This window comes from Anas platyrhynchos, chromosome 1 (genome assembly GCF_047663525.1).
Source record: "Anas platyrhynchos isolate ZD024472 breed Pekin duck chromosome 1, IASCAAS_PekinDuck_T2T, whole genome shotgun sequence".
Taxonomy (NCBI): Eukaryota; Metazoa; Chordata; class Aves; order Anseriformes; family Anatidae; genus Anas; species Anas platyrhynchos.
Genome location: NC_092587.1, coordinates 84862742 through 84889172, shown reverse-complemented (window position 1 = coordinate 84889172; position 26431 = coordinate 84862742). Strand labels below are relative to the sequence as shown.

The following is a 26431-nucleotide window of genomic DNA, read 5'->3' as shown; positions in this document are numbered from 1 at the left end:
TCAGCGTCTTTTTCAACCAAAATATCAGTGAAGCCCTCTGCTGACACAGACTTTGTCTAATGGCCAAACAAGAGCAGAGGTGATTGCACCTGCCCCCTTTTTTTCCCAAAAGAAACGGCCTAGTTGATCATTGACAGAGGCAAGCCGATTGACCAGCCCACCACATCTCTTTTTTCCGTGTACAACCCTCATACTTGTAGTGGACTAACACGAAGATGGTTGAGGATCTGAAGAGAAAACCCCTCTTCGTTCTTGCTGTCATCTTGCTGCTTAGTTCAGCACAAGCAGGTAAGAAAGACATGAGTGCTTGGCAAGGGATTTAAGGCTTTACGTAGAAGGTCCTGATTTCAATTCTGAACAGGGCCCGTGTTTCAAGAGGTCCTTCCTATAATCTAGTCAGATGCCATGAGAATGGGTCCTTTCTTTTCCTATGCTTTGATCGGAGCTGTCTCACCGATTTCACTCCACTAACTTCATTTAAAAGAATGATCCAGGATTGCTCTGTAGTGTGAGGAGGTGCAAAACAGACCACTTGACCTCTGGACATGGCACCTCCTCCTTTGCAAGCTGAGCAAGCAGAATATGCAGGAGATGAAAGAAAATAAACAGAGGCTGCACTTAGCATTTCTCTGGTTAGTTGTGATCTTTTTTTACTCACAACCCCCCTCGCCTGACACCATTCTGGACACGCACCATGCTTTCACTGAGTGCACCCTTTGAGGAGAAGCTGGCTCATGAGCGGCAGTATTTCTCAACTGATTTCAGAGAACAACTCTTTCCCTTTTCCCTTCAGTCCCCAGGAACACCTAAATAAACAACAGCAAGGGACAGCCACATCCCACGAGGGGAAATCGGGAGTGTTGGATTTCATTTCTTTGTGCTGAACCTTAGGCCATGTTCCACCCAGCTGCTGTAGAGTATCTTCTGTGGGAACAGGCAGTGGCTAGGAAGCTGATTGTTTATTTTTATTATTATTTTCTATTTATTTATTTAATTTTACATGCGGATTCGAGGCTGCTCCACTTCCTCCAATCCAGAAAAGGGAAGGGGCATGCATTGATATTTCAGCATGATGCCAGTTCATAGAGTAAACATTTTTTAGATCAGAAGGGATCATTTAATCAATTGTTTGGCTTCCTGCTCATCATGGGTTAATAAGTTTCATCCCGTTAGTCCTTCAGGCATTCCAATATCTTGCCTTCTACAACCCCTCCAGAATAGCAGCCAGTCCCCTGAAATGCCAAATGATAGATAATGCAGCTCTTCGCTGGGTAACTTCTGCCACTGCCTAGCCATACATACTGCTCTGCATCTCCTTGCTTCATTTATAGTCAAAATTTGCCCAATTTTGTACTATCTACTGGTTTGAGGTGTTGTTATTTTGTCTTGTGTTTCATTTTTTTTTTCTATCCAGATGAAAGTCCTGTCCAGCTGCTGCCTTTTCCTTCCCATAAAACATTTTCATCCTGTAAATTGATTGTCACTGACAGGTTTTGTCACCAGCATTCTCATATTTATTTCTGCATTTTTGATACAAATGTCAGTTAGACTCACACCTTCTACCCAAGAAAAACTGGAAGAGAACTACGCATTCAGTGGGGGATTGGCAACCTTTTTTTTTTTTTATTATTATTATTCTTTAAGATCTAATAGCCAGCTCGTAAATGTACTTAGCTGCTGGTGGACACAGCTGATATGGAAATAAATAAATAAATTTGTGTCTCAGTAAAACAATTCTCGGAAGTCAAAGTTATCGTGACATCCACATTTATCTTCCTGAGCCAATGCTGAAATTCCATAAAAGGGCAGAAAAAGATTCAGCAGATCAGACCTGTTTTCCAGACTGGTTTTAATTTATATCCTATCCTTTCACTCTTTAGTAATACAAACCAAATTGCTATCTTTATTTTCCTAGTGAGTCAGAATAAGCTTTTTTCTTCCATCACACAGACACAGGCCAAACAACGCTTCTCACCCCCTCCCATTGCAGGGAACGCAAACAGAACCTCATGGCATCAGTGTGCTGACTTCCAGCGAGCAAATCTCCTACACGGCAGGAAACTTAATGTCCAGTTTCTTCTCTTCACTCCCTTGAACCCCAGCTGTGGGGAACTCATTTTAGCTGATGATGGCATCGAGGACACCAGCTTCAACAGCAGCCTGGAAACCAAGATCATAATCCATGGCTTCAGGTGAGAGAAAGCAGAGCATCGTGGCTAAGTTTGTACTCATCAACTAAACACCGAGTGGGCATTCCCAAGCACAGCATGGGGATGGCAGAGAAACCTCCTGCCCATGTGATAATTTTAGTCTCCCCAGCAATGACTGCGTGTGAAACACAAGCTAAGAGCAGAGCCTGGACTGCTCAGCACCAAACCGTATCTGAGACTTGCCAGGGAGACTTGGTGGGACAGGGCCAAAGACATGGAAAATCCTGCCAACAATCCTCTTTCCAACACAAAATTAAGTCCTTTAGTCTGTGACCAGCTGCCTACTTTTTTTGTGTATTTCCTTTTTTTTGGAGCCAGAAGAAATTAGGAAATTATTTTCTTTCTCTTTTCCCTTCCCTTCCCTTCCCTTTCCCTCCCCTCCCCTCACCAATTTCAACATTTCTTTTTAAGAAGATCCATTTATGATTCTTTAAGATCCTTTTCCATTTAAATTGTCTCCTTGCAGCTCATGTCCTGGTTCTTCAACTCCTTGGATCACTCAGGCATTTAGGAGCCCTGCAGGCACACAGTCCCTCTAACCTTGAAAATGTAGGGATGTAAACCAAGGTTTTTTAATCTGTCACCGTATTGCCAGTTTATTTTACTGTGCCATTTTTCAGCCCAGTGTGACCATGTAGTGTTACTTGGTTTGATGTACAAAAGCCTGAAGGAAAAGTGCATAGATATCCAGGATGAGACCACGCAAGGAGTCGCAGGGTCTTTTCAGGAAACCAACTGTTGCCTCACATGACACAGCACACCCCCAACCCTAGTGGTATTAGGGGAATTTGGTAGGATACAGCCTCCTCCAGTTTTCCTGGTATTCTTGGGTAGAGTTGTTGTTGTTGTTTGGTTTTAAATCACCTTCAGAGGAGGAATTGTAGCAGTGACAGACTAAGTGATTTGACCGAGGACTCCCAGCCAGTTGGTAGCAGAGCAGGACCAGGTGTTCCCAGCCAGTTCTCTTACCCGAGGTGGGCTCTGTGGTGGCTGACTGAAGCATCACACCAAGACCAGGATCAGAGCCTGAGCCCTACAGATGTTTCCCTCCTTTGGTTCCTTTCTGAATCAGCCCATTCTGAAAAATGCTTATTACAAAACCTTTCAGCAACCTTTCAAATCTGGCAGCCTACACCAAGACATGTGAAACTCCAGCACCAGTGAACAACAAATTGGCACGTGTCCTAGTTTGGAAGACACCTAACGTACCTGTTTCTGATGACTCCTCAGGGCTTTGGGCACCAAACCTTCCTGGATTGAAGGGCTTGTCCGTGCCATCCTGCACACAAGCCAGGTGAACGTGATTGTGGTGGACTGGGTTCATGGGTCTACTGGAGCCTATTACTCCGCAGTGGATAATGTCACACAGCTGGCCCTCTCCATCTCACGTTTCATCAGCAAGCTCCTGGTAAGCTCCTGTGCTTTCCCAGTGGGGAAACACGGTCACAGAACACCACTCATGCAGACAATCCAGAGAGTTGCTCTCAACCTGCTGCCCCCAGGAGCTGGGCAAGTGAGCTCTTTATTCCAGAGTGAGCACTGTGTAGTGCTAAAGATTTTTTTCTTTTTTACTTTTCCCCTCTCTCTCAGTCCAGCCTTTACCATGCCACTGTTTTTCTTCTTTCTCTTGATTTTGAGATTTTTATGGGAAAACTTCCTAGTTGTCAGCTGCCTCTCCAGCCCAGGGTGAGCCTGGTGGATGCCTTGGGTTATCTCAGGTCTGTGCTTCACTGGGCAGTCTTCTTCTTCAACCCATATTTTTTTTCCAGTAAGCTGAGGGTGTGGGATTTGATGCTATTTTATATTTGCTTTGGGTTTCAGATACACTTCCTAGTAGCTGGAAATCCCCAGCTGTGCCCTATTTTGCTCATGCACAGCACAGCTGAACAGCACTTATGCAATGAGGATGTCACATCTTTATATTTACCAGCCATGCATAAACTCTCTGCGTAATGATTTCGCTCTAGAACCTGACCACAGAGCATGGGAGTTCCTGGGTAGGCACCACAGTGTGCAGTCACACTTTCCTATCCAGAAATACAGCAACAATTCGAGCAGCAATCTGTGATTCTATGGTTCTGTGATCAGGAGAATGGGGTGAAAAGGAGGGGAAAAAGGAAGGGGGAAGAGGGCTGTCACCCCTTTTACTGATTAGGTCACACAGTGAACAAATGACTGGGCTGCAGCATGATCCCTACCATCCATCCTGTGCCTGTGCTGAGCCCTAGCCCAGCTACTTAAGGAGAATTTCTGCCCAGCCTCTCCCACTACACGACACCACAGGAGACTACATTTGGCTTCTCATAAGCCTCAGTACTGCTGCAAGATGTAGCCGCACATATCTCGAAGGCAGGATTGTTCATCTCATCCCTGTGGTGTCCAGCACCGTGTGCAGTACCATTGTGTGGCTCCTCTGGGTTCCTCTGCATGGGGTCATCTCACATCATGTCTCAGTGGCCGTGCTTTACCTGACAGTTCAGCCTACGGATAAGCCCTTTTTCTCTGAAAATATACTCTTAATAATCAGGGTATGGGCACAACCCACATGTTCTGGAGTTGCAGAGTAGGCTTGGACAGGGTATTTCACCTACCTCCTGCAGAAATACTGATTTGTATCATCGATCTGCAGGCCCTGGGAGTCTCAGGGACATCCATCCACATCATCGGCGTGAGCCTCGGTGCGCACGTCGCGGGCCTGGTCGGGCACTTCCACGGCGGTCAGCTGGGACGGATAACAGGTATCATCAAACTGAGGCTTGGGCCTTCATTTCTTGTTCAGGGGAGAGAAAGGAAGAGCAGGGAAGGGGAGTCATCCACAGTGATCTTTTAACTGCATGAAGGCTCATTAAATCCAAGCTGACAAGGGACACAGTCCTACCGTACCTGGACAAGAAGAGTAGATCGGGTCCCGTGGCAGGAACCAGCATCATCCACAATCCAGGCAAATCTGTAGTGCAAGGCCAAGGCCAAGCCAGGAAGCCCAACCATCAAGAGAAGGGTAGGGTCAGCAAAGTACAGGGCTGGGCATGGCATCCTTACAACACAGCTCAGGCAAGGATCAAAGGCAAGAGCCTGAGACAAGGTGGGGACCCCCCAGATGAAGCTTCTTGCTGTTTTCTCACAAGTCAGCTGTTTCCACAGGAGACTGGTCTAAGGTCACCCAGTGGTATACCAAATCAGAGCTGGCCTTGAACACAGACAAACAAAATTCTGGATGTGAGGAAGAGGTTGCAGTGGGGGAATTACAGAGGAAGATGGTTAGAGGCTGGTTGTGGCATGTAGACCTTTTCATCCATGCAGGGCCCTGCAGTCTTTTAGGTATGGGGCAGGAACAGAGACAGAATTATTTGGGTGAGAAGTGACCTTAGAAGGTCTCCAGTCCAACCTCCCAGTTGAAGCAAGGCTGCCTTCTACATCAAATTGAGGGTTTGTCAAGTCTGGGGAAACTCCAGGGCTGGAAATTCATTTTGGTAGGAGGGAAAACTCCACCAACGAGGAACAGACAGACAGAACATGGCTTGCAGCCTGCCTCAGCCCACAGTGGGCTGCCTCACAGAGGTACCCCTCAAGGATAAATAAAAACTTTGTAGGTTTATTTATTTCATTTATTTTTAGCTGTACTAGAAGATGGCTTTTTCTACACTCCTGATTACCCTGTGACTTCAAAGGCACACTGGGCATTGCAGGCTCCAGTTCAGATTTAAGAGCCTGAAGACATCTTGGACGTCAGAAGACAGGCTGTTTCTGTGCAGTGAGTTTCTTGAAGTCACGCCTGTTCTTGTGGACATCTCCTTGTGCAAGAAAACAAAAGCTACAGGAACTTGAATGAACTGCCCGTTTCCAAAATTGCTGAAGAGCAATTTGTTTCAGTTCTTTAAATGGAAAAGAGGAAGCCTGAGGGAATCTAGTTGCACACAGTACAGCTACAGTGAATAGTACAGGGTGTACATTAGGTGATGGTTGGACGTGATGACCTTAAGGGTCTTTCCAGCCAAAGGGATTCGATGATTCTATGCTTGGAGGAGGCTGGAGTAGGGAACAGAGGGTAGAAAGATGCTTGCCTTGGAGCTGAGCTAGAATTGGCTGCTGTTCATATTAAGTGCTCCTCCCTGCTCAGGAAGAACTTTAAGCTGTACTGAATAACTCTTCTAAGCCTCTCTTAAAGCCTTTGACTAAAGTTTGGTCTGTAGAAGTGGGCAGGGAACCTCTCAGCTTTCTGTATTGGACAAGACCAACCAAAAAAAAAAAAGGAAAAAAAAAAAAATCAGTACATTCTTCTGAGCACTTGTCCCTTTGACAGCTTTTATTTTTAGATAGAATAGGGATTTTTTTCTTCTTCTTCTTTCCATTCCCCTCCTCCTCCATCCCCCACACAAATGCAACATGTCAGTTCGTATTTTGTTGATACCACCTTCTCCATAGAGAATTAATGGGACTGAGACCAAGGCAGTGAAACTGGCCAACTCTGAGGATGAGAGCTGTGGTACATGGAGCACAGCTGCTTCTTAAACTATTGTTGCTGCCTGGAGAGTGAAAGGAATTTTGTGATGTTATTTTCCTAGACAAAGGGAGCAGGATAAACCTCAGCCAGAACAAAAACATGATATTTCACTTGTTCCATGATACTGTCAAAGATAATTTTCCGTATTCTTTTGGCTTTTCAGAATTTGCTCTAGGAGCATCCATATTTTTTAGGCAAAAATATGGGTTGCTGCTTGAGAACTTGACTTTGTGGAGAGAGGGCTCAGAAGTCTCTCTGTTTTAAGGAAGTTTGATAGTACTGAACCTTTTTAATGCTTGGATTGGTTAATGCCTAGGATGCTAAATTCATCACCTAACTCAAGATCTCCAGTAACATTTCTCAGACTGTAGCCCTAATGCAGATGACAGTACAATTAAGAAAGGTGCTAGAATTTTGATTCACTTTCACTGAAAATCCAAAAGACACCCTGTAGCCATTCTATCAGAGGTATCTGAAGCTCAGTCATGGCTTTACAGCCTAAAAACTTGAGGCTTTGTTGGTACAGAACTGCTTCGTGGAAGTGGATGTCTGGGAGCAGTGGAGGACAAGGTAAGGAAGCTGCAGTGGAATTTAGTGAGGACAGAAGTCTTTCTGGACCATAATCAGTGTGATGTGGGAATAATTCATCACCTCTGCCTGGCAACATTTTAAAAGTTTTGCATAAAATAACTGGTCCAGAAATAAGAAAGAGAGGGTCTGAGGAACACTTCTTGTAAAGAATTTCCTCCTAACATCTCATCTAATTCTCCCCTCTTTTAGTTTAAAACCATTCACCCTTGTCCTATCATTATCTGCTTGGGCAAAAAGTTGCTCTGCATCTTTTTTATAAGCCCCCTTTAAGTACTGAAAGGCTGCAATGAGGTCTCCCCAGAGCCTCCTCTTCAAGATGAATAACCCCAACTCTCTCAGCCTTTCTTCACAGAAGATGTTCTTCAGCCCTCTGATGATATTCGTGGCCCTTCTCTGTATCCACTTTAAGAGGTCCACATCCTTTGATTTCGTTGCAGGCCTGGATCCTGCGGGCCCAAAGTACACCAGAGCCAGCCTGGAGGAACGCCTGGACCCTGGGGATGCCCTTTTTGTGGAAGCCATTCATACAGATGCTGACAGTAAGCTGCTTTCCATCCTCTTCTGCACGTCTGTTCCTCCTGCCATTGTTATTGCTAAAGACCACGTAGGTCATTGTCCCATTTACAACAGATGACTATGAGTTCAGGTTCAGTCTGAGGATATTCCTTGATTAGATAGGCTATCTAATATTTGCTGGCTATCGTAGAGAAAAACTTCTTCCTTAACCTTTAACAGCAGAGTGAATTACCGCAGCACAAGCTCAGTGTGGTTTTTACCACCTGGAAGGAATTTACATGTCTAGTCTCACTTTGCTTTTGCTCATATGACATCAGAAAGGTGCCAACAGAGTAACATTTCCAAAGCACTTAGGGTCTGCTAGGTAGAATGTGAAAAAAACTAACAAACAAAAAAACAAAAAAACCAACCAACTATGTGGTGCCCTTCAGTCATACCTTTTACCCGGAGATCACAAAAATCTCCACCAACATAACTCTCAGTCACACCTTATAATCTCCCATGAAGATTGTGGTCACAGGGTCAAGAAGATGAGGGATGGGGATGATGATGAAGCCAAAGTTGCCAGTCGTTTTGGTGGCAGGTCCTGGAGCACTCTCTGCTCCGTGCAGGAAACCTGGTGATGACATGAACTGCACAATGCAGGCGTCTGGGAGGGAACAGAGAACGTGTCCTTGCTGTGTGGAGGAAAAAAAAAAAAAAAAAAAAGAGAGACATGGGGAAGCTGGGTCCAACACTACTAATTTTCAACCAGTTATGGGGCTGTCAAACACCATGTAGGGTGTATCTTACAGAAGAGCCAAGTATAAGAATGAAGTGGCCTTTCACCTGCTTTCAGATTTCGGGATCCGGATCCCTGTAGGCCACATCGATTATTTCGTCAATGGAGGCAAAGATCAGCCAGGATGCCCCCGATTCATCTCTGCAGGTAAGAGCACTCTTTGGCCAAGCAAAGAGCCTTCATGGTCGTTTAGCAGTCTGAAAATGCTGTTTGGCAACCAGCTCCTGCTACAGTCAGAGAAGATATCAAAGCAAGACAACACATAAAGATACATGGCAGCAGAGCTTCACAGCCCACGTCTCCTCTGAGCAGCACAGAAAGGAGCTGAAACTAAAATCACATGCAGGTCAAGTGTCTTGGCAGCACCTGCTGTCAAGAGATGTGATTTTGGTGACACTTCTGTTTGAGCCCACACCACCTAACACCAGCAGAGCTTATATCAACAACAACAAAAAAAGCACTTTTGTTAGAAGGGCTCTTTGCTACCAGCAAAAGCTTCTTTTTCTTTTCATGCTGCAGGCTTAGACAGCTTGTAAGATTACTGCCTTTTCCTTCTAGAGAGTAGGACCTCACGCAGTAAATAGTGTGGATAAATATTCAAATACTTTCTGGATGAGCCAGCTCCATTGAGGGCCATGTTACAAGGGATGCCTCAAGGCACCTCAATTCCCACACCTGGGGTCACAGTTTGTAGCCACAGAGGTGCTCTACAAAATGTTATTCATGGAGAGGGGATGGCTGTAGAATCGGTGTTTCTTGATTTTCCATTCCTTGGGAAATTGCAGAAAGACCCAAATCGACTGAAAGGCTCACTGCTGCTTTTCTCTAGGTGACTTTCTTCTTACAGGCTACAAGTATCTGATCTGCGATCACATGAGGGCAGTGCATCTCTATGTCAGTGCCTTGAAACACTCCTGTCCCGTCGTGGCGTTCCCTTGCTCCAGTCATCAGGATTTTTTGAATGGCCACTGCCTGGACTGTGATGATCCCTTCCTGTTCTCCTGTCCCAGAATAGGTACAGTACCAGCATGAGGCCTTCACGGAGCAGGGGACGATACATTCCTGATGGGTGTCAGTGCAGACCGCAGCACACGATTCAGATTTCTCTGAGCAGGGTTTGCTTGGGATCCCTCTGGGGATAGTGAGAAGCTGTTTCATTTTCAGGCTTCCGCGGAGAAGCCAGAAGCTCATGTATTGTCTGAGGTAAAACACCGGTGTCTTGAACATTTCTGATCTTTAAACGTTTCACAGGGCCCACCAGCGTGTTAAAGGACAGTCTTCAGAATCATCTGCCTAACACATGGGCAGCGAGCTCAAAAAGTGCCTTGTTCAGAGAAGCAGCTGGGAGTTTTAGCCCACGCATGAAGTCCCGTTCTCTATGTCACTTCCTCCTGATAAATCCCTGCCACGGCCGCACCAAAGATGGGCTGGCAGAAGGCAATATTTGCCTCTTTTAGGCTTCTGAAACTGGGCTGTGGCAAGAGGAGAGGAAGCATCCTCTGGTGCTCTTTGGTGACTGGCACTGAGGGGCTTTCAGACCAGCCACTCCCTTCCCACCTTACCAAAATCACCTTGTCTCCTCCTCAGTGGTGCAGGTCTTCTCCGTTGAGCCAGAAATCCAGTTTTTCTGAGGGCCTGTTAACCTGTCAGACAGACACCACAAACCCATGTTTGCTCCGATTTGCACTGGTGTAAAGAAAGGGTCTGTCCTCCAGGACAACAGGGTTGGGAGAGGGGAGCAGAGGCGAATTGGAACTGATTATATTTCTATTTCTGTTCTGTCTCCTTCATGGCTTTTCCTGCCATGGCTAGTACAAGCCACTCACTCCCACATACTTTGCCTCTTGCTCATATTTCTATTTCTGTCTTATTCATGGCTTTGTTTCGCCCTGCAGGCCTGCTGGAGCAGGCAGGGATCAGCATGAGAAGGCTGCCCAAGGAAGTGGTTGTGTACTTAATGACAAGTCCTTCAGCCCCGTTTTGTGGTAAGTAACAAAGAAAAAAAAAAAAACAAGCCAGAAGGGGTTTGACCAAATGAGGCAGATTGTCCGGGGAGGCCAAGCAGTCAGAAACAGCTGCTGTGGCACAAGTCACATAGCTGGAAATCAATTGCTATGCATATCTCCCCTGCAAAGCCCTTTCTAATGGATTTATTAGTGTTAAAGCTATTATTAGGGATATTATTATTATTATTATTAGCTATTTTCTTTCTTAAATCTGCTTAACCTTCTTTGTGCTGGTGGGAGCAGGGAGTGAGAGCTAGGGGTGGCTTTTTTTTTGGCAGGCTAGGTACAAGCCACTCACTCCCGCACACTTTGCCTCTTGCTCAGTCCACCACAGCCTGGTTGAGTTCCGACTGCAGAAGAAAAGAAGTGTAGTCACCAGCATTGAGATCACTTTCTACAGCAACAGCATCAAGGACACCACGAAGATCACCATGTGAGTGACAGTGCATGCTTCTGGCCTGTTTTTTGTTTGTTTGTTTTTTTTTTTTTTTCCCACCTCCATGTGTAAGGATGTTTGTCCCAGCCCAGGAAAGGCACAAGGATAGCACATCTCCTTGAGCACAGTCACTATGTGATGAAGCACAGCCTTTCTTCTTGAACCCCTCCACATTTCCCTTAAATGCTCTCAGGAGTCAGGTATGTGTTGCCATTATTCGGTAACCCTGGCTAAGTCCACAAGTACACGAAGCAGGAGGTGTATTCCAGGATCCCCAGATTTGCCTACCTTTGTGTTGCTACGATAATTCCTTTTGTACACCATACCCTTGCCTGGTGCTGATTCAAATCACAGTCGCTGTCAGATAGTTATTAACCCTACTCTACACCAAGACCCTATCCACCACAGATTCCAGACTGGGCATCATGGCTCAGACATTTCTCTTGATGTCCATTAGGACTGCAGCTGCATAGAGGAAACAAGTGCATCCCTGCACAGTCAGAAACATGTTCAGTAGCTTGTTGTCTCTGCAGTAACGCAGCAAAGCTCCCACGCTCCCAATGCAGGGAAAATGTTCAGTGAACAGGGGACCAAGAGCACATCTGTAGACACTAAGCTTTCACTTGACAACACCGTCCTCCAAACCATACCTGAATTAAAAGATGAGATGCAGAGCCCTGTTCCCCCAGCCCTTGCCCCAGGGGGATCTCCCCACCACAGAGAAGTTCCCCAGAAAAAAAAAAAAAAGTATTTGTCACTTCTTCCTACACTTTCCTACCCACTGTGGCTGTCTGGTAGCCACCATATGGGCATCCAGCTAACTGCTGCAGATGTTGCAGACAGCCAATATTGCTGGCTCCCTCGGGAAGCAGGAAAGCAGCCTGCTAAAGACCTCAGCCAGCTCTTCTCAGATCAGAGGGGTCCCACTAATGGATCCCACATAGACCTTATTAAGCCAAAAGATTGTGACCCGATGCTGTGTTGCTGTGATCCTGTGCACCAGGAGGTAGGGGTGAGAACTGGGGAAGGGGAAGCCTGCTGTGGGGTGCTCTCCGGCATGACACAGCTGCTTGATTACAGATTTTCAGCCCTAAACTGCCATTCGGAGTTCATGCTGCAGATTGATGGAGGTCAGTCTGTCCAACCCCTCCACAAAGCAAAGGCAGGTCCAAACAAAGGCAGCCTTTGAAACTTGCAGGCCAACTTTGCCTTTTTTCCAAAGATGCAGAAGGGAGGAAATAACAGCACGCAGATAAAGTCAGGACCCGTGGGTTTTCTCAGGAAAAGTTGCAGCACTTCCTTTTCCAGCTGTCTTGATATGTGTCCAGCAGGAGGCATGTGAACACTGGAGAGAAAGGCTGTGACACAGCCCGGGGAAGTGACATGGGCAGGCGATCCCACGGCTTTACTGTACCCTCAGGTTTTAATGAGTCAGAGTTACAGCTAGCCAGGGACACCCTTGCCCTGGGAGGACAGCAGCTGTGTTAATCACTTAAGCGCCCTCCTAAGAAGCAGGAGACTAAATGCACTTACAGATTTGGGAGTGGATGCAAAGATATCCTTTTTTAACTCACACTAGAGTAAAAAGCAAAGGAACTGCCCCCACCTCCAAGAAAAGCTCAGCCCTCCGGTACAGTCAAGCTCAGCGTGTCAAACAGGCATCTTTTGCAGGTTCTCACACTGCAGTTCAGACACTGATTTGTCACTGAATATTTTAAGTGATCTGACCTGCGTGTCATCCCATGGTTCCCAGGAACCACACGGGACCTGGGAGTGTCCAGCCATTCCCATGCCCTCAGCAAGTGACTCATTCCTTGCCTCACACCGACCTTTCTCAATCAGTTCTGATCTCACCCTGCCAGATGCCATTATCCCACACATGTTGCTCAGAGTGCCCTCGAGAGACGCGTCCCCAAGCCCCACAGATGCCGTGGGGCTGACAGAGTAAGGAACTTGTTACAGGGCCCTTTTCCCAGCTGCACTGGCATTGCTTACACGTCAGTGTAACATGTCATCCTCCTCCATAGCCACGGAAACATGCTTCTGAAGTCAGCCAGAGTCCCACAGGCATCCAAAGGTGGTGTGGGCTCTGACCAAATGTCAGTCCCAGCAGTGGATTTCTTCAGCCTACTTAAGTGTGCTCCTAGGCACAAAGGTCTATCTATCCAAGCACCCCGCCTTCAACATGGCCAAAAGCAAACACCTAGAGAAGAATACAAAAAGGCATGCTGCAGTACTTCGCCACGGTAGTTTCCCTATTTCCCAATTTCCAGTTAAACACATCTCAGGGACCCTCAGAGCCAAAGGCAACTTCTTTGTCTTTATTAGCTCCCAACACTTTTATTTTCCATGAACTCGTCCAGACCCCTCCTATGACATGTGCAGTCGTATAAACTTTCTAGCATCCACAACATCCCACAGCAAGGATTTTAACAGCTTGAACAGAACGGCATTTTGTGCACTGAGCAGTCATTTTAAGCCTACCACCTGTTCACTTTATTGGATGACCCCTGGTTCCTGCACTGGAATAAGTGGTGAATAATCAGTTCTGATCTGTGCCATTCACAATTTCATGTTCACCTTATCTACTATCCACCACTTACCTCTCTGCAGCAATATGGGTAGCATTTCAATCTATACACAGCAGTGCGAACAGTTTTTGCAATTGTGTGACAGAAGGAAGCAATTTTATACAAAGTGCTCCTGACTACAGAGGTAGAGCAAGGAGGGAAGGCCAGTAAGTTGCAAGCTCTCAAGTAATGCCCTATTTTGACAGATGAGCCTTTTATTTATGCGAGGGTTTCACGTTAATACCCCAATTTCCTCAGTGTTTCGATGCATCCACAGGCTGACTGAACACTCTCCCTGCCTTGCAGACCTCAGCAGGAGGAGGTGGGCAAGCGGCTGCTGGCCCACAAGGTTCCCCTCTGCGAGGTAGACGTCGTGGTGCTCAAGTATCTCCCCAAGAACCGATTTTGGAGGAAAGATGAGTCGCACATTGTCGGCCAGTTCTGTGCGGCCCCACTGCCTCTCAATAAGAAGTAAGTGACAGGAATACCTTTCGGGGATCCACTGAGCCTGGGGGTGCAGCTTGTGCTTTATACCAACGCATTCTCTCTCCAGCTTTGATAAATGTGTAAAGAGGTCTCTCCCATCCCTCTGTGTCCCTATGTATATAAGTATACACCTTCAGCCATAACTACCTTCTGCAGAGTTGAAGCAGCCAAGTCCTTCTCATCCTGAGGGAGATAATAACCTCTGTAATAGAGCATTCTCACCAGGTCTATTGCAGATCCAAAGTTCTCATAAGCAGGGCAAAATAGCAGGGTCTCTACTGACACATTAAACCCTTTCCATATTGCTGCCGAGCTGGCTTCAGGCTTCAAAGCAGAAAAACCCAGAAGCAGAAAGGAGACTGGCTCACATTCAGGTTCTGTCCTGATGGGCTGTAAGGAGAGTCAGGCACAAGGCAGCAAAATATATCACAGGCCCGGACAGGGATAGTCATTCCTATGTAAAAAACACTTGAGCATGAGGACTATTCCTCATTATCATCCCCAAATTGGGATGGACACGCAGGATACATGGCTTTTTGCCACCTAGGAGTGGGACAGCATGGCATGTTGCCTCGAAGGTGTGCGAACCTGCACCCCTGGAAGCATTGGACTTGGCTGCGATGTGGGTGGGAAGCTGCAGAGTTGCACAGGGTCACAACTGCCCTCATCACAAAACCGGGAGCACTCTGAGCAGCAAGGGTTCTTCTAGGAGGGAGTGGTGGAAAGGTGGAAGGCACAGCTCCATAGACTGCCCTCCAGCTGATTCAGCCCAGCCAAGGCTTAGCTCCGTGTTCACCATACCCTTGCAAAGCGGCATGAGATCCACCAGCAGCTTTTTTGCCCGTGTGTCAGGATAGTGACCCCTGCCTGCTAAAACACAGCCTGACTTCCCTGTGCTCTTCCCACAGCAGGACCATGTTCTGCCTGCCCGGGAACCTCACTCTTCATGGCAACATGGACCTCCCTTACCAGCTGTCTGCTGCATGTGCCTAGCACGGCTTTTGGAGTATGGATGCATTCCCAAAGCTGTGAAGGAGTCCTAACCCTACTGCTTCTCTCTGCTCACGGAGGATACTTTCATCAAGGAACCACGTTTTGTATTTTTTTACTTCCTGCATTCAGTAGAGAATGTCAAGGAAAAGTAGCATGCAGTACATCAGTGAGTACAAGACTTAGCTGTTGCAGCAAGACTTCCCAGTTAAAAGACTGAATTAGGACTTTTATCTCACAGATTCTGCACCAAGCTCTGAAAGAGACGGGCAAGTCATTTAATCACAAGATTTCAATCTCTGTGAGAGGAGGAGATGATATCACTCTTTCTACACAGGGAGTACTGGGATGATTCATTTGTGTTTTATTAAAGCGCCCCGAGGTTTTCATAGTAAAGGTGTGAAGTATTACTTCTCCTCAGCAAGGGGAGTTCAGTTTTGGTTTAGCCTTGGAACTGGGAGGTGCTATAGAATCACAGAATTGTATAGGTCGGAAAAGACCCTTCAGATCGTCAAGCCCAACCATCACCTAGCACCAACTACCAAGTCCACCGCTAAACCACATCCCTAGTTGCTTAGACAACTTCCTTAGCAAAGAACTCACTTGCACCATCTGCAAGATGCTTTCAGAGTAAGAATCTATCAATTCTTGTTAGCCCTCTTGCTACGTAATCGGAGTGGATCTCCATCTCGCAGCGGGACTGGTGCAGTTCTTCATGCTGTTGGCTTGTTCTCTTTGAAGCTCACGTGAAGTGAAGCAGACACCAGAAGCACAGAGTGCTCTTCCATGCAGTTTTGCACTGCTTTGAGCAACTGCCCAGAAGAGAAGATAACAGGAGGACATCAGAGTATTGTAGCTATAGGGCCACCTAACACAAATTAGTCCCAGGAACTCAGCACTGCCCTTTGGACATGGAAAAGTAGCAAATGTCTGGAAAGCACTGGTAGAAGACTACAATATCAAAGAGACACATACAGAAGCAGCCCTTACCCATTCTACCTGGTTTTGGTCATCTTGATATATCTGCAAATTAAAGAGGAGACAAGTCTTGCATCACTTTTGCCCCCAGCTACACACCCTATAGACCGTTCTCACTGGTTCCCTGGACTGGCTTTACTGAGAGACAAAAAAGCACCCCAGGAACACTATAGTCAAGAGAAAGGGACATGCTAAAAGCGTTTCTGCCTTGAGGAGAGCTCTGCATGAGCTGTCACTCCACGAGGCATTGTCACTGCAGAGTTACCTCCTGCCTTCAGCTCACATCCCAACTTCTGGACCCTGCCACGTGGCTGCTTGGGAGGTGAATTAAAAAATCATCTCCAGTGTCCACTCAGGAGAGGGCTAGAGCCAGACACTGACAACCTGGCAGAGATCCCAGTTAGGTGGTGCCATGACTGAAGAGTTGTGCAGGAGCTTCTTGTTGAAGGCTGGAGTACAACCAAGAGAGTGCAGTGACTGGCCACGGTGACAGGCATTAGCAGGATGATCCTCAGCCTGGACAGCCCCGTTATCCTGTCCTGGGATGAAAGCAAAGGCACGTAGTGCAAGAAGCAGTGTATGCAATGACGATGACTACGGATCCCACGTACCCACCACGCCACCGGCCTCTCCAGACCTCAGATCCCATGGGGTTCAGATCTCACTTGGAGGAGACCTGCAAGCCACAACAAACTATCCCCAAGAGCACAGCCCAGGGGAAATTCTCCATGGGTATCTCCATCTCTGTGACTCCCTAGAAGAGGAAATGGTGGGGGAAGCCCACCAGCCCAATCTCATTGCAGCTGAACATGGAAGAGGCTTTTCCAATTTCACACTTTCATCTAAGGCTGCACTTTCTTCTCCCTACCAGTGACTGATCTCCCCAGAGACTTTTTGTACCCACTCATTTCTTCACTGTGTGTGCACCCCACAGAGCACAAAAAGGAAAAAAGGAAAAAAAAAAAAAAAAAAAGCCATCTCAGGCTCTCCCTCTCACCTGAGTCCCAGTTCCCTGCCTTTATTGTTTTGAAAAAATCAACTCAAACAGCCCCTTCACCAGAAGTTGGTAGCTTCTTTGCTAAGTATTACTAGAGTGGGTACCCAGTGAGATGCATCACATCAAATCTCCATATAATTCTCTCAATCCTATGCCCATTGCCAAAGCCACCAGGCAGCCCATTTTCCACTGTCCTTTCCCCCGTGCTTTGAGACCGCCTCACACCCTTCAGACAGCGTTACCTCCCTAACCAAATCCTCGAACACCAGCAGTTTCATCTCTGTCTTTAATGGGAATCATTAAACAAAAGGGAACACAGATCCTGCGAGCAGGCTCGTGTCGCTTGCAGCCGCATCGGCGTGCTGTGGTATCGGAGCTGCCGACACGCTTGGGAATAAAAACCAAGCCAGGGAAGTTCCCCGGGGCCGGCAGCTCCAGGCGAACATCGTGGGGTGGGAGGTGCTGGAGTGCCACTGCAGTCCCACGCGTGTGCTTCAGGTGCTCCTGAGTGTACGTGTCTGTGCGGGCAGACGTTTCAGTGCGTGCCAAAGAGTGTCTATCTGGTCAGAGACGTGAGTGAGCAGACATGCCCTCGGAGGGCCTTTGGGATCCAGACAGCCTGTTGTTCCCTAGAGCTCGGGGGTCTGAGTGGGAGCCAGGGGGGCTCGTCCTTTGCTGAGAGGGTGGGGGTAGCTCCGGAGGTGTCCAGAGGCTGCAGAAGGAAAGCAGTGGAGGGGGGAAGGAAAATGGGAGGGAGGAGAGAGAGACAAAAAAAAATAATAATAAAGCACCATTATTATCACAGGAATAACTCTTGACTTCCAAACTTTTCCAACACACAAACCCCATGGAGCCCACCGTTCCCTTTCCTTCTCCCCTCTCCTCTGAAATTAGCATGCAACACTATGCAATTCCTCGTAAAAAAGGAATTTACGTGGTAAATCAACAAACAAGGTTACCCACCCACCTGAGGCAACAAAAACAAAGCTCTTCAAAGCGCATCCTCTGGTACCAGGGAAACAAAGCCCACAGCAACTTTAGTTTTGCTCACGAAGCAGGTGTAAAACAGTTCCTACTCACTCAGACACTGAGATACAGGCCAACAAGCACCCGTCCGCCTCACCCAGCAAACAGAAGCCAGCCCACAGATTTAACTGCACAGAACCACGTAGCAGCAGCCCTGCGCATTGCAAGCATTGCAAAGCAGCAAGCTAGGGCAAATGTGACATGAAAGGGGGAAAAGGCAGGTGGCTTTTGGTTGTTTGAAGATGTGTATAAGGAATAAAGCCTAGTTCGCAAGGGAGCGCTATTTATACAGCAGTACGCTGTTAAAGCAGGTTTTGAACAGAACCTCTGAACCTGTCTCCTTCAGACAGGCAAGTTACTGAAATATCTGAAATACTGAAATATTCTCTTCAGAAAGAACGTGCTCATCACAGCATACTCTGTCTTATTCACAAGCAGTCTAGAAACTCTTTCAAGAACTAGGTAAGTATAGCAGGTCACTACATCCCACATGAAAATTTCGTGTGAAACAACCTCAAGATGCACCAGGGGAGGTTTAGGTTGGACATTAGGAAGAATTTCTTCAGGGAGAGGGTGATCAAGCATTGGAACTGGCGGAGTCCCCATTGGTGGAGGTATTTGAGAGACAGCTGGACATGGCACTAAGGGACATGGCAGGTCAGGTTGATGCTTGGACTTGATGATCTTGTAGCTCTTTTCCAACCTAGATGACTCCGTGACCTTCACAGCACCGTGGCACAGCAAGGTGGCTACTGCAACAGTGATAAGGAAGGTGGTACGCAGAAGCACTTCTGTAAGGGGAATTTAGAGAGCCAGAAGGTAATTACCCAGGCTGGAAGCTGCCGGGGAGCCGGATGAGAGCTCAAAACAGGGGAAAGCCCCGGGGGAGCTCTGACAGCTGGGATCGTGGCTATAGTGCACTTCGAACAATGACACCGCAGGGAATATCCCTGTTTACTATTAATGTTTTCACCACTTCTAAAGCATATGTTATGAAAGTGCTTTCCCTTGGCCATGACAAGCCTGCTTGGGCTGTGGGTAGTGCCTGGCCAGGAGAGGACTGCAGCTCCTCTCCACCATAAAGTTTTGCTGTTTGTTTTGCACCTGAGTCGTGGAAGAGCAGAGTTGTGATGTGACAACTGCTGGAGTGCTGCTGGGATGTTGGTGCAGTTGGGATACAACTGGGATACTAAGACGAGCAGAATAGGAAGGATGTGCTCCTTCCAGTGTGATGGGCTCACTACACTGAGTTTGCATTTCTTCACCTAATTACCTTAGAAATAAAAATGCCGTGCTGGCTGTTGCCTCCACACTGACAGACAAGGAAGATCATCCCCTTCTCCCATCCCGACTACTGACCTATAAAACATTTGTGTTTCTATCACAGCTCTCTACTCCAAGTATCAGCCCACACTGATATCGCCTCATTCACAAGATCTGGAAAGACGAAAGCTCCCAGCGTGTTTTAAAAGGAAACTGAAAGAAAGCGTAGCCTTGTGTTGCGTCCCACAGGCTTTCACTAACACACACAAACACCTCTTGCGTGCATGACCATAGTGTTCTCATGACAAAAAAGAAAGAAAAAAGCCAAAAAAAAAAAAAAGCTGTGGTGTCCCTTACCTCCTTCCCTCTATTTTTTTGTTTTTGTTTTTTTTAATTATTTGCATTTGAACTTTTGGTTTATACTGAGCTTAATCAACCAGAAGAACTCTGCCAATGACCTGAGAATGGACACCCTTATGCCGAGAAGACAACATCCAAGCAAAGCATACAAAGTGACTTTCCCCCCTTTACGACACTAACTGCGCTTATTTTTGATCGCGTCCACTCAACAGAAATGCCTGACAGTTAAGAGGATGGCTGTCTCATAAATAATTCACGTTCCTGCCTCTCCAAGTAAGGACTGAAAAAGCTGCAAGTTCCTATCACCAGCAGCCTACCAGGGACTGTCACATTACTAGGACTTCGCAGCTACAAAACAAGTGAAGATTTTGTTTTTCTCCTCTCTGCCTTCTGCCTTTTTTAATAATAAAGATAAATTAAGCCAAGCTCTTGCTCATTTTTTATCCGATTTGAGAAAAGCCAGACATGCTTGCTCCTTTCCTGGCCAGTTCTGCCATAGCCCAGATTTCAAGTCTGGAGGCAGGGAAGCAGCACAGGAACAGGAATGGGACTCAACTCATGGCAGAATTGTACAAAAACGGGATAATCTTCCAGTTCCACTGCTTTCAAAAACTATATTCAACTTCCTTGCTGCCACACAGACAGGGTCTATGCAATGGTCTCTTCTAGGATAGAAATCCCAATCCTGGGTTTAGTGTCTGGCAACTGGATGTCAGAAAGCAGCTTTTATTCGGCGGGGGCAGGAATGCACATTTGGAGGCTGCAGCTGGCGTGCAGCAGCTGGCTAAAAGTAGCTCAGCATGGAATTTATCTCTCGGCCATTTGGATCTGAATTTCAAGCACGAGCCACCCTACCATCTATTTCTGTTCACCTGCCTTGCTCCTCTGCTCCAACATCCCCCAGACCTAGGGATTTTCCTCCATGCAGAGTAAGGAGCTGGCATTTAAGACCAAGTAGGTGCAGCTGGCAATCAAGGGGTGCATTTTGGGGTGATTCCCTTGGAGGGAAAAAGGGATGTGTGGTGGGTGTTCATACCTGCTTGTACACTCGCCTCCATGCCAGCAGAGCAGCAGCGTCCTGCGCTGGTGGCCACCAGCCTTTGCTCTGCTTTGGGATCTGCCAAACCCCAGCCCCTGGGGACCTCAGGAGAGCCACGGGGTTTGCCCCTGGAGCCACCTGCACTCCTCCCCAGCTCTGCGCAGGAGCAAGCCCGCGGCAAGCAGAGGCGAGAGGCCGGGGAGCGACTCGCTGCCGCCGGCAGGTACTTACGCAGGGATGCCACGTGGGGTGACGCGTGCCCGTGCTGGGTGCGCCCTCACTTCATATACTCCCCTTCGCTCACATAGTCCATAAAAGACCCCGGCAACTCAGCAAAATCTTCCAAGACAAGACTGGTGGAGTCCTCACCCAGCAGGTCGCTCTCGGGCCGGGAGGCCCGGGGGCGCGGAGCCGGTGGTGGCGGCGGTGGCGGAGGCTGCGGAGGGGCCTCGGAGGCAGCAGCGGGTCCGTGGGCAGGCGGCGGTGTGGGTGGCAGCTCCTCGGCCTCCTCTGGCTCCCCCTCGGAGGCGGCTGGCCCCAGGACGTGGTAGAGGCTGGGCAAGCGGATGTCGAAGCGGAGGCCGAACTTGGCGAAGAGCTTCTCGTTGAGGGAGTAGAGCTTCTCCGAGATGTCGTAGCCCAGGTGGGAGGAGAAGAGGCGGGCGACGTAGCGGTCCTTCCTCAGCAGGAGGTACAGCCGCCGCCTCGGCCAGGTCACGTAGCTGCAGTCGGTCTCGGCCGTCAGCGTGACCTGCAGGGCAGGGAGGGAGCAGAGTGAGCCCCAACACCCCAGGATCACCCACACCTCTCCTCGAGGGTGGTGGGGCTGGAGAACCACATCAGATACACCCTCACCTACCGCTGATTTCCTTTCCCCAAGGAAACGATTTTGGTTGGTTTTAGAATTTGTTTTGCGTTGGGTTTTGCCAACATGATTACAATCATTTTTTTCTGCTAGCTGCGAGACCAGACAACAATAATAAGCCTTTATATACACAACACAAGACTGTATATTGCAATAAATATAAATAATAAAACAAACACACGAAGGGTCAAACGCTCCTGGGCTGAAGAAGAACATCCGAGTGTAATGGAGACACCGGCATGCGAACAAGTGTCGGAACAGAAATATCCCGGGGGCTCCCTTTCACTCTATACCCAGGGGTCTCCTTGGCCAGCCACCGTGGCAGAGGGCCACCGGGAAGCTGAACACAGCTTGGCTGCAAGTGTGTGTCCTTGGGATTGATATCCAACGCCACTGCCGTGCAAGCAGCTGCTGTAGGAAAGGAATACAGGAGCAAAAACCCGAGAACTTCCCCAGGCCAAGGTGAGCGGGATTACGGGGCACACAGAAACCGCAGGGAGCAGAATGTCCTTTTCCTGACCAACTTCTGGTGCAGCCATCCAAACCCTCTGCTTCCCGCAGGGGATTAGGTGAGCTGTGACCACAGAAGCTGTCTCCCAGCCAGGGCAGCAGGACAGGGTTCACTCACGAACACCTCCGGTATCATCAGAGCTCCTGGGGGAACGTGCCAGCCACAAAACCCGACTCCTGCGGGCCCTGAGAGCCAGCAGCTCAGTGGGAAGAAGACGTGGCCAGAGCAGAAAGCACGAGGAAACCAGCTCTCCTCGTGGAGTGAGTCAAGCTTCTGACATTTTTCGGTGGACACAGAACTGAAACTGCTCGACCCAGGCAGCTGTGACGAAAACCTGGACAAGAAAACCTTCCACACCTCCTTCCAGCAAAGCCCCAAAATCAAATGTCCTTTTTTTTTTTTTCACCCAGATGATTATAATGCTGGGGATAAGGCTGAAATGAGCCACGGAGTCTTATTAACTACTCGGATAAGAGTGCCTAGTGTGTCTGCCAAAGGTAGCACGTCACCACGGCCAGCCCTGGGTGTCAAGAGAAATGCCCTGCCAGGAACAAGGACCTGTCAAAGTCTCACCTGCTGAACACTGCTCTCACACAGCCCAATACTTCTTCATGCTCCTCAGTAAGCAGACGAGGTTTTAGGCATTTTTGGCACACTGCTGAAGCCTTCCCCCACCCAGGACAGCACCTCCCCACCCCACTGCCTGGCACAAGTGACCTCCCCGACCAGCCTCATCTCGCAGAGCAGGAGCTCCCCAGCTATCTCACACGCCACAGATAAGGATGCTCAGGAGCTCTGGGAACATTCAGTTCCACAGAAATCAGCTCAGAGAGCAATACAGATGTCTTCTCAGGTTGCACACCATCCAGCTGTCCATTTCCCACCCTAAAGGGAGAATTTCCCCTTGAGAAGCACCGGGTATCATCCTCCCTGCTCGACTCTTACACAGGCCAAGTTCAGAGCCAAGGAAAGCAGATTTGGGGAGCTGCCCCAGCTTAGCCAAGTCTGAACTCGGCTGTTTTTGCAAGAAAGCAGCATCATTCCCTCGTGGCTGTCCCACACTCCCAGGGGATTAGAAAAGTCCCTCCCTGTATGCCCTAACCGGCACACTCAGGACTGACATCCTGATAGGGATCAGCCTGTCCTGGCTTGTGGGTTGGAGGCAGAGAGATGTGGGCTTGAGTAATCTCCTCCAGAAGGAAAGCCAAGCAAACACGGGGGTGTTGACAGCAAGAGCGAAACCCTCTCAGTTGCTGCAAATAAGAATTGGTCCGGCCTCTCAGCAAGGGATTCCTGTGCTCAGAAAGGACCATATTCAGGCGTGAATCAGCCTTCCTGCTTCTCCACCCCAAAACGCATCACCATCAGAAAGGGGATATTTATGGGTTTACATCACCACCGCGTTTTGCCACCCTGATGTAGCAGCACACGGGGTGAGCATGTCGGTGTCAGGGCCTTACCTGGAAGGTCCCTTCCTCGGAGGGTCGCAGTGATTCCCACTCTGGAGAGTCCAGGAACTGGTAGGGGAAGACGTAGTGGAGGAACTGCCCGTCCTGGCTCACTCGGACCCTGCAGAGAGGACAGGAGATAGGCAGGCTTAGACCACAGAGCAGGCACCCCATGAATGGGATCACACTGTGGGCAGGAGCCAGTCCCACCAGCGAGGAGAGGCTTTCTCCTTGCCACACACACGTCCCAGGTCCCCTCTGGGACAGCTGAAAATGCTCCAGTTTCTGGGGCTCAACCCCTTTGCTCCATGGCAAGGAGATTCACTGCCCCATACTCGGCCTGTTTTGTTGCTTGCCACACAGGTGCAATGCTTGGTCCTGAACCAGGACTTCTCAGCCTGCAAGGCTGCTGCTTTTCAAGTACTCCTCAGCCTGATTGTGCCTCTTTCTGCTGGCATTTTCCTCCTTTTCTCAGAGCTGCATGAGGGCAATCCCTGCCTCTAGGCTGGGATGCAGCAGAACCCTTCCCCAAAATCCCACTGGCCGTTGTTGGTGCAAGCCCATAGTTTGCTGCACGTTATCATCCAACCTCTCTTTGCCTCTTTGCCTTCTAAGCTTGACTTTCCCCTGTTTGCAGATCTGGTGCACTTCAGTGGAGGCTGCTCAGCACGGAGGTTTGGTAAAGGGAAAGGCACATGAAGGAAATGGATGTACCCAATTTCCTCCCAGAGCTTTGCCATTCAGCGCTGGTGAGTGTTCCCAGGATACTTTTAACACATCCCAAAAAGAAAAGGACAAACACTGAAAAGGCAAGGGCAACTTTTTTTCTGCATGTCCCCGCTCACCTTGCACCAGACTGCAATAAGCCATGAGCTGTAGGTGATGCTGGGCTCGCCTTCCCAAAGGAAAATCCTGGTGAGACACTCACAGCTCAGCCCTGCTCCCATTTACAGGTCCCTTTCCCTTCCCCACTCTCAATTGACATTAATGCCACGTGCCTGACAGCAAAATCCAAAAGAATAGTAGTGGATTTTGCAAACTGGAAGAGAGATGTGCTCATAGAGGCATGCCACAGGCTCTCAGGTGAACAAATACCAGCACTTCATCAGCACAGTTCAGTCAATAACCAAAAAGCATCAAAAGGATGTGACTCGCAGGCAGGCAGCTGCAACCATCCCCAGGTCCCTGTGGTCCTCCTTGACGGTCTGGGGGAAGGAACAGCACGAAGACATGAGAGCACAAGGAAGGAAAGAAGCCTGACGAGGCGGTGTACTCACTCTTTGATGAAATAACCCTCAAAGCAAAAAATTTCTGAGCCCTGAGGGCTCAGGTGTTGGGAGCAGAGCCTCTCCCTTAGGGCTGTTGGCCAGGGCGAGCAGGTCAACCAAAGACTGTGTATTTGGCCACCCACATCTCAGAGGTGTGTCTGGTACCCACAGAGGCCACAGGTTCAGCCATCTCCTTCCTGCCCTCAGAAACACTCGCTCTCAGCCTTCAGGCTGCAGGTCTGCTCCCGTTAGAAATAAAATCACCGAGGAAGAGGCAAGGACACCCCCAACGTTACCGCAAGCGAGTCCGAGCTGGCTGCGCTCTGCTACATATTGCTCGATGCTGCAAAACATTCCCTATATTTAAGTTGTATTATATTTTAATATGTTATTGATTTATTATTATTTAATATATATTAAGTATATTATCATATTGTAATTTATATTAGGAAAAAAACAATTAAAAAAAAAAAGCCAAACCCCAAAAGCAAATTAAAAACGAGCGAACAACGAAACCAACAGACAGATGCGTGCTGCAGAGCCCTTTCAGAGGAAGGGAAGGATCACCACCCTGATTTCTGCAGAGGGGCAAAACCCCAAGAAGCAGCCCCAGCACTCTGCTGAGGAGCGGGCTGGCCCTTACCTGCCAGAGAGCAGCAGCGAAAGGCGGTCGATGGGCGTCTTGCCCTCCACCGCGTAGTTCTGGTCTCGGGCTAGCGGCTGCACCTGCTCCTCGCAGCACTTGACGATTTCCCTGTAGACCTCCAGGGGCACCTGCAAGGGCAGGTACATGGTCTTGTAGAGGAGGTCGAACTCTGGGGGGATGGTGTCCTTGCGGAGCCGGTAGGCCAGGTGGGCCAGCTGCAGCAGGCAGAGGAGGACGAGCAGCATGTTCCAGACGAAGACGTCCAGCCCGCAGGCGCTCAGCCAGCCCCACAGGGCGTAGCAGAAGTAGCCCGGGGCCAGGAGGCCGAAGATGTAGAGGGACCCGAAGATGCCGCTGCCCCCCATGTAGCCCAGGAGGACGATGCAGCTGGCCAGCTGGTAGGCTGCCCCCTCCATGTGCTCCTTCCAGGCATCGCACGCAGGGGGCTGGAGGACAGCCCGGGCCCAGGAGGGGCTGCTGGCGCTCATCCTGCCCCGCTGCCCACCCTCCCCGGCCGCCCGGCCTTAAAAAACTATTGTCATACGCAAAGAGGTCTGAAACCAGAGCTGCTGGGAGGCTGTTCCTCCTCCTCCTCCTCCTCAGCGCCGGCGGGTCCCACAGCAGCACGCTTCAGAGCACCATGCTAAAGCATTTTGGCGCCTCGAAAATCCCCAAAGCGTTCGTTTTTCCCTCTCGGTGGCTCAGAAATCAGGCCGGCCCCCTCCCTAGCCGCACCAGAGGGGAAGGGAGCTGGCAAAGAGGAGGCCGAAAGAGTTGAGTCGAAGAGAAAGCAGAGGCCATTAGCTGGAAGACTCCGGGGCCGGACGGAGATCTGGTTGCACTGCCCCTCTGGCAGTGAAAATAGAGCCCGTGAGAGAGCTGAGCCGCGGGGAGGGGAGTGCAGGGCGCCCGGGGTTGGATTCGGCACGTCTATCTCTTGGCA

General features: G+C 48.9%; 2 protein-coding genes across 4 annotated transcripts; one reads left to right on the top strand and one right to left on the bottom strand.

Annotated features, from left to right (window-relative positions):
- Nucleotides 1-15483, top strand: PLA1A (phospholipase A1 member A). 2 transcript variants are annotated; one of them, XM_038187064.2, is made up of 11 exons: nucleotides 1-288; nucleotides 1991-2192; nucleotides 3441-3618; nucleotides 4840-4948; nucleotides 7740-7841; nucleotides 8657-8746; nucleotides 9429-9614; nucleotides 10495-10584; nucleotides 10930-11038; nucleotides 13918-14082; nucleotides 15006-15483. In XM_038187064.2, exons 1-11 carry the CDS (start codon nucleotides 216-218, stop codon nucleotides 15088-15090), a joined length of 1389 nt encoding a protein of 462 aa, XP_038042992.2. In that variant the 5' UTR covers nucleotides 1-215; the 3' UTR covers nucleotides 15091-15483. The 2 variants fall into 2 exon arrangements, with proteins under 2 accessions (XP_038042992.2, XP_038042994.2); XM_038187066.2 differs by having other exon boundaries at nucleotides 4-288; nucleotides 9447-9614.
- Nucleotides 15191-26420, bottom strand: POPDC2 (popeye domain cAMP effector 2). Of its 2 annotated transcripts, none has more exons than XM_027449642.3 (4): nucleotides 25486-26420; nucleotides 23587-23695; nucleotides 20982-21501; nucleotides 15191-17774 (listed from the first exon to the last, which is right to left on the bottom strand). In XM_027449642.3, the coding sequence occupies exons 1-3, from the start codon at nucleotides 25974-25976 to the stop codon at nucleotides 21028-21030; spliced, it is 1074 nt and encodes a 357-aa protein (XP_027305443.3). In that variant the 5' UTR covers nucleotides 25977-26420; the 3' UTR covers nucleotides 15191-17774; nucleotides 20982-21027. The 2 variants fall into 2 exon arrangements, with proteins under 2 accessions (XP_027305443.3, XP_027305444.3); XM_027449643.3 differs by having other exon boundaries at nucleotides 21120-21501.
- Between the last annotated feature and the right edge of the window lie 11 nt (nucleotides 26421-26431).

Excerpts from the sequence above, each read along its gene's own strand:
- PLA1A (XM_038187064.2), top strand. The coding sequence starts at position 216 with ATGGTTGAGGATCTGAAGAGAAAACCCCTCTTCGTTCTTGCTGTCATC. Across the intron at positions 289-1,990 it reads GCTTAGTTCAGCACAAGCAG|GGAACGCAAACAGAACCTCA; the intron begins GTAAGAAAGACA and ends CTCCCATTGCAG. Across the intron at positions 4,949-7,739 it reads TCAGCTGGGACGGATAACAG|GCCTGGATCCTGCGGGCCCA; the intron begins GTATCATCAAAC and ends ATTTCGTTGCAG.
- POPDC2 (XM_027449642.3), bottom strand. The coding sequence starts at position 25,976 with ATGAGCGCCAGCAGCCCCTCCTGGGCCCGGGCTGTCCTCCAGCCCCCT. Across the intron at positions 23,696-25,485 it reads TCGCTGCTGCTCTCTGGCAG|GGTCCGAGTGAGCCAGGACG; the intron begins GTAAGGGCCAGC and ends TCCTCTCTGCAG. Across the intron at positions 21,502-23,586 it reads CCGAGGAAGGGACCTTCCAG|GTCACGCTGACGGCCGAGAC; the intron begins GTAAGGCCCTGA and ends CCTGCCCTGCAG.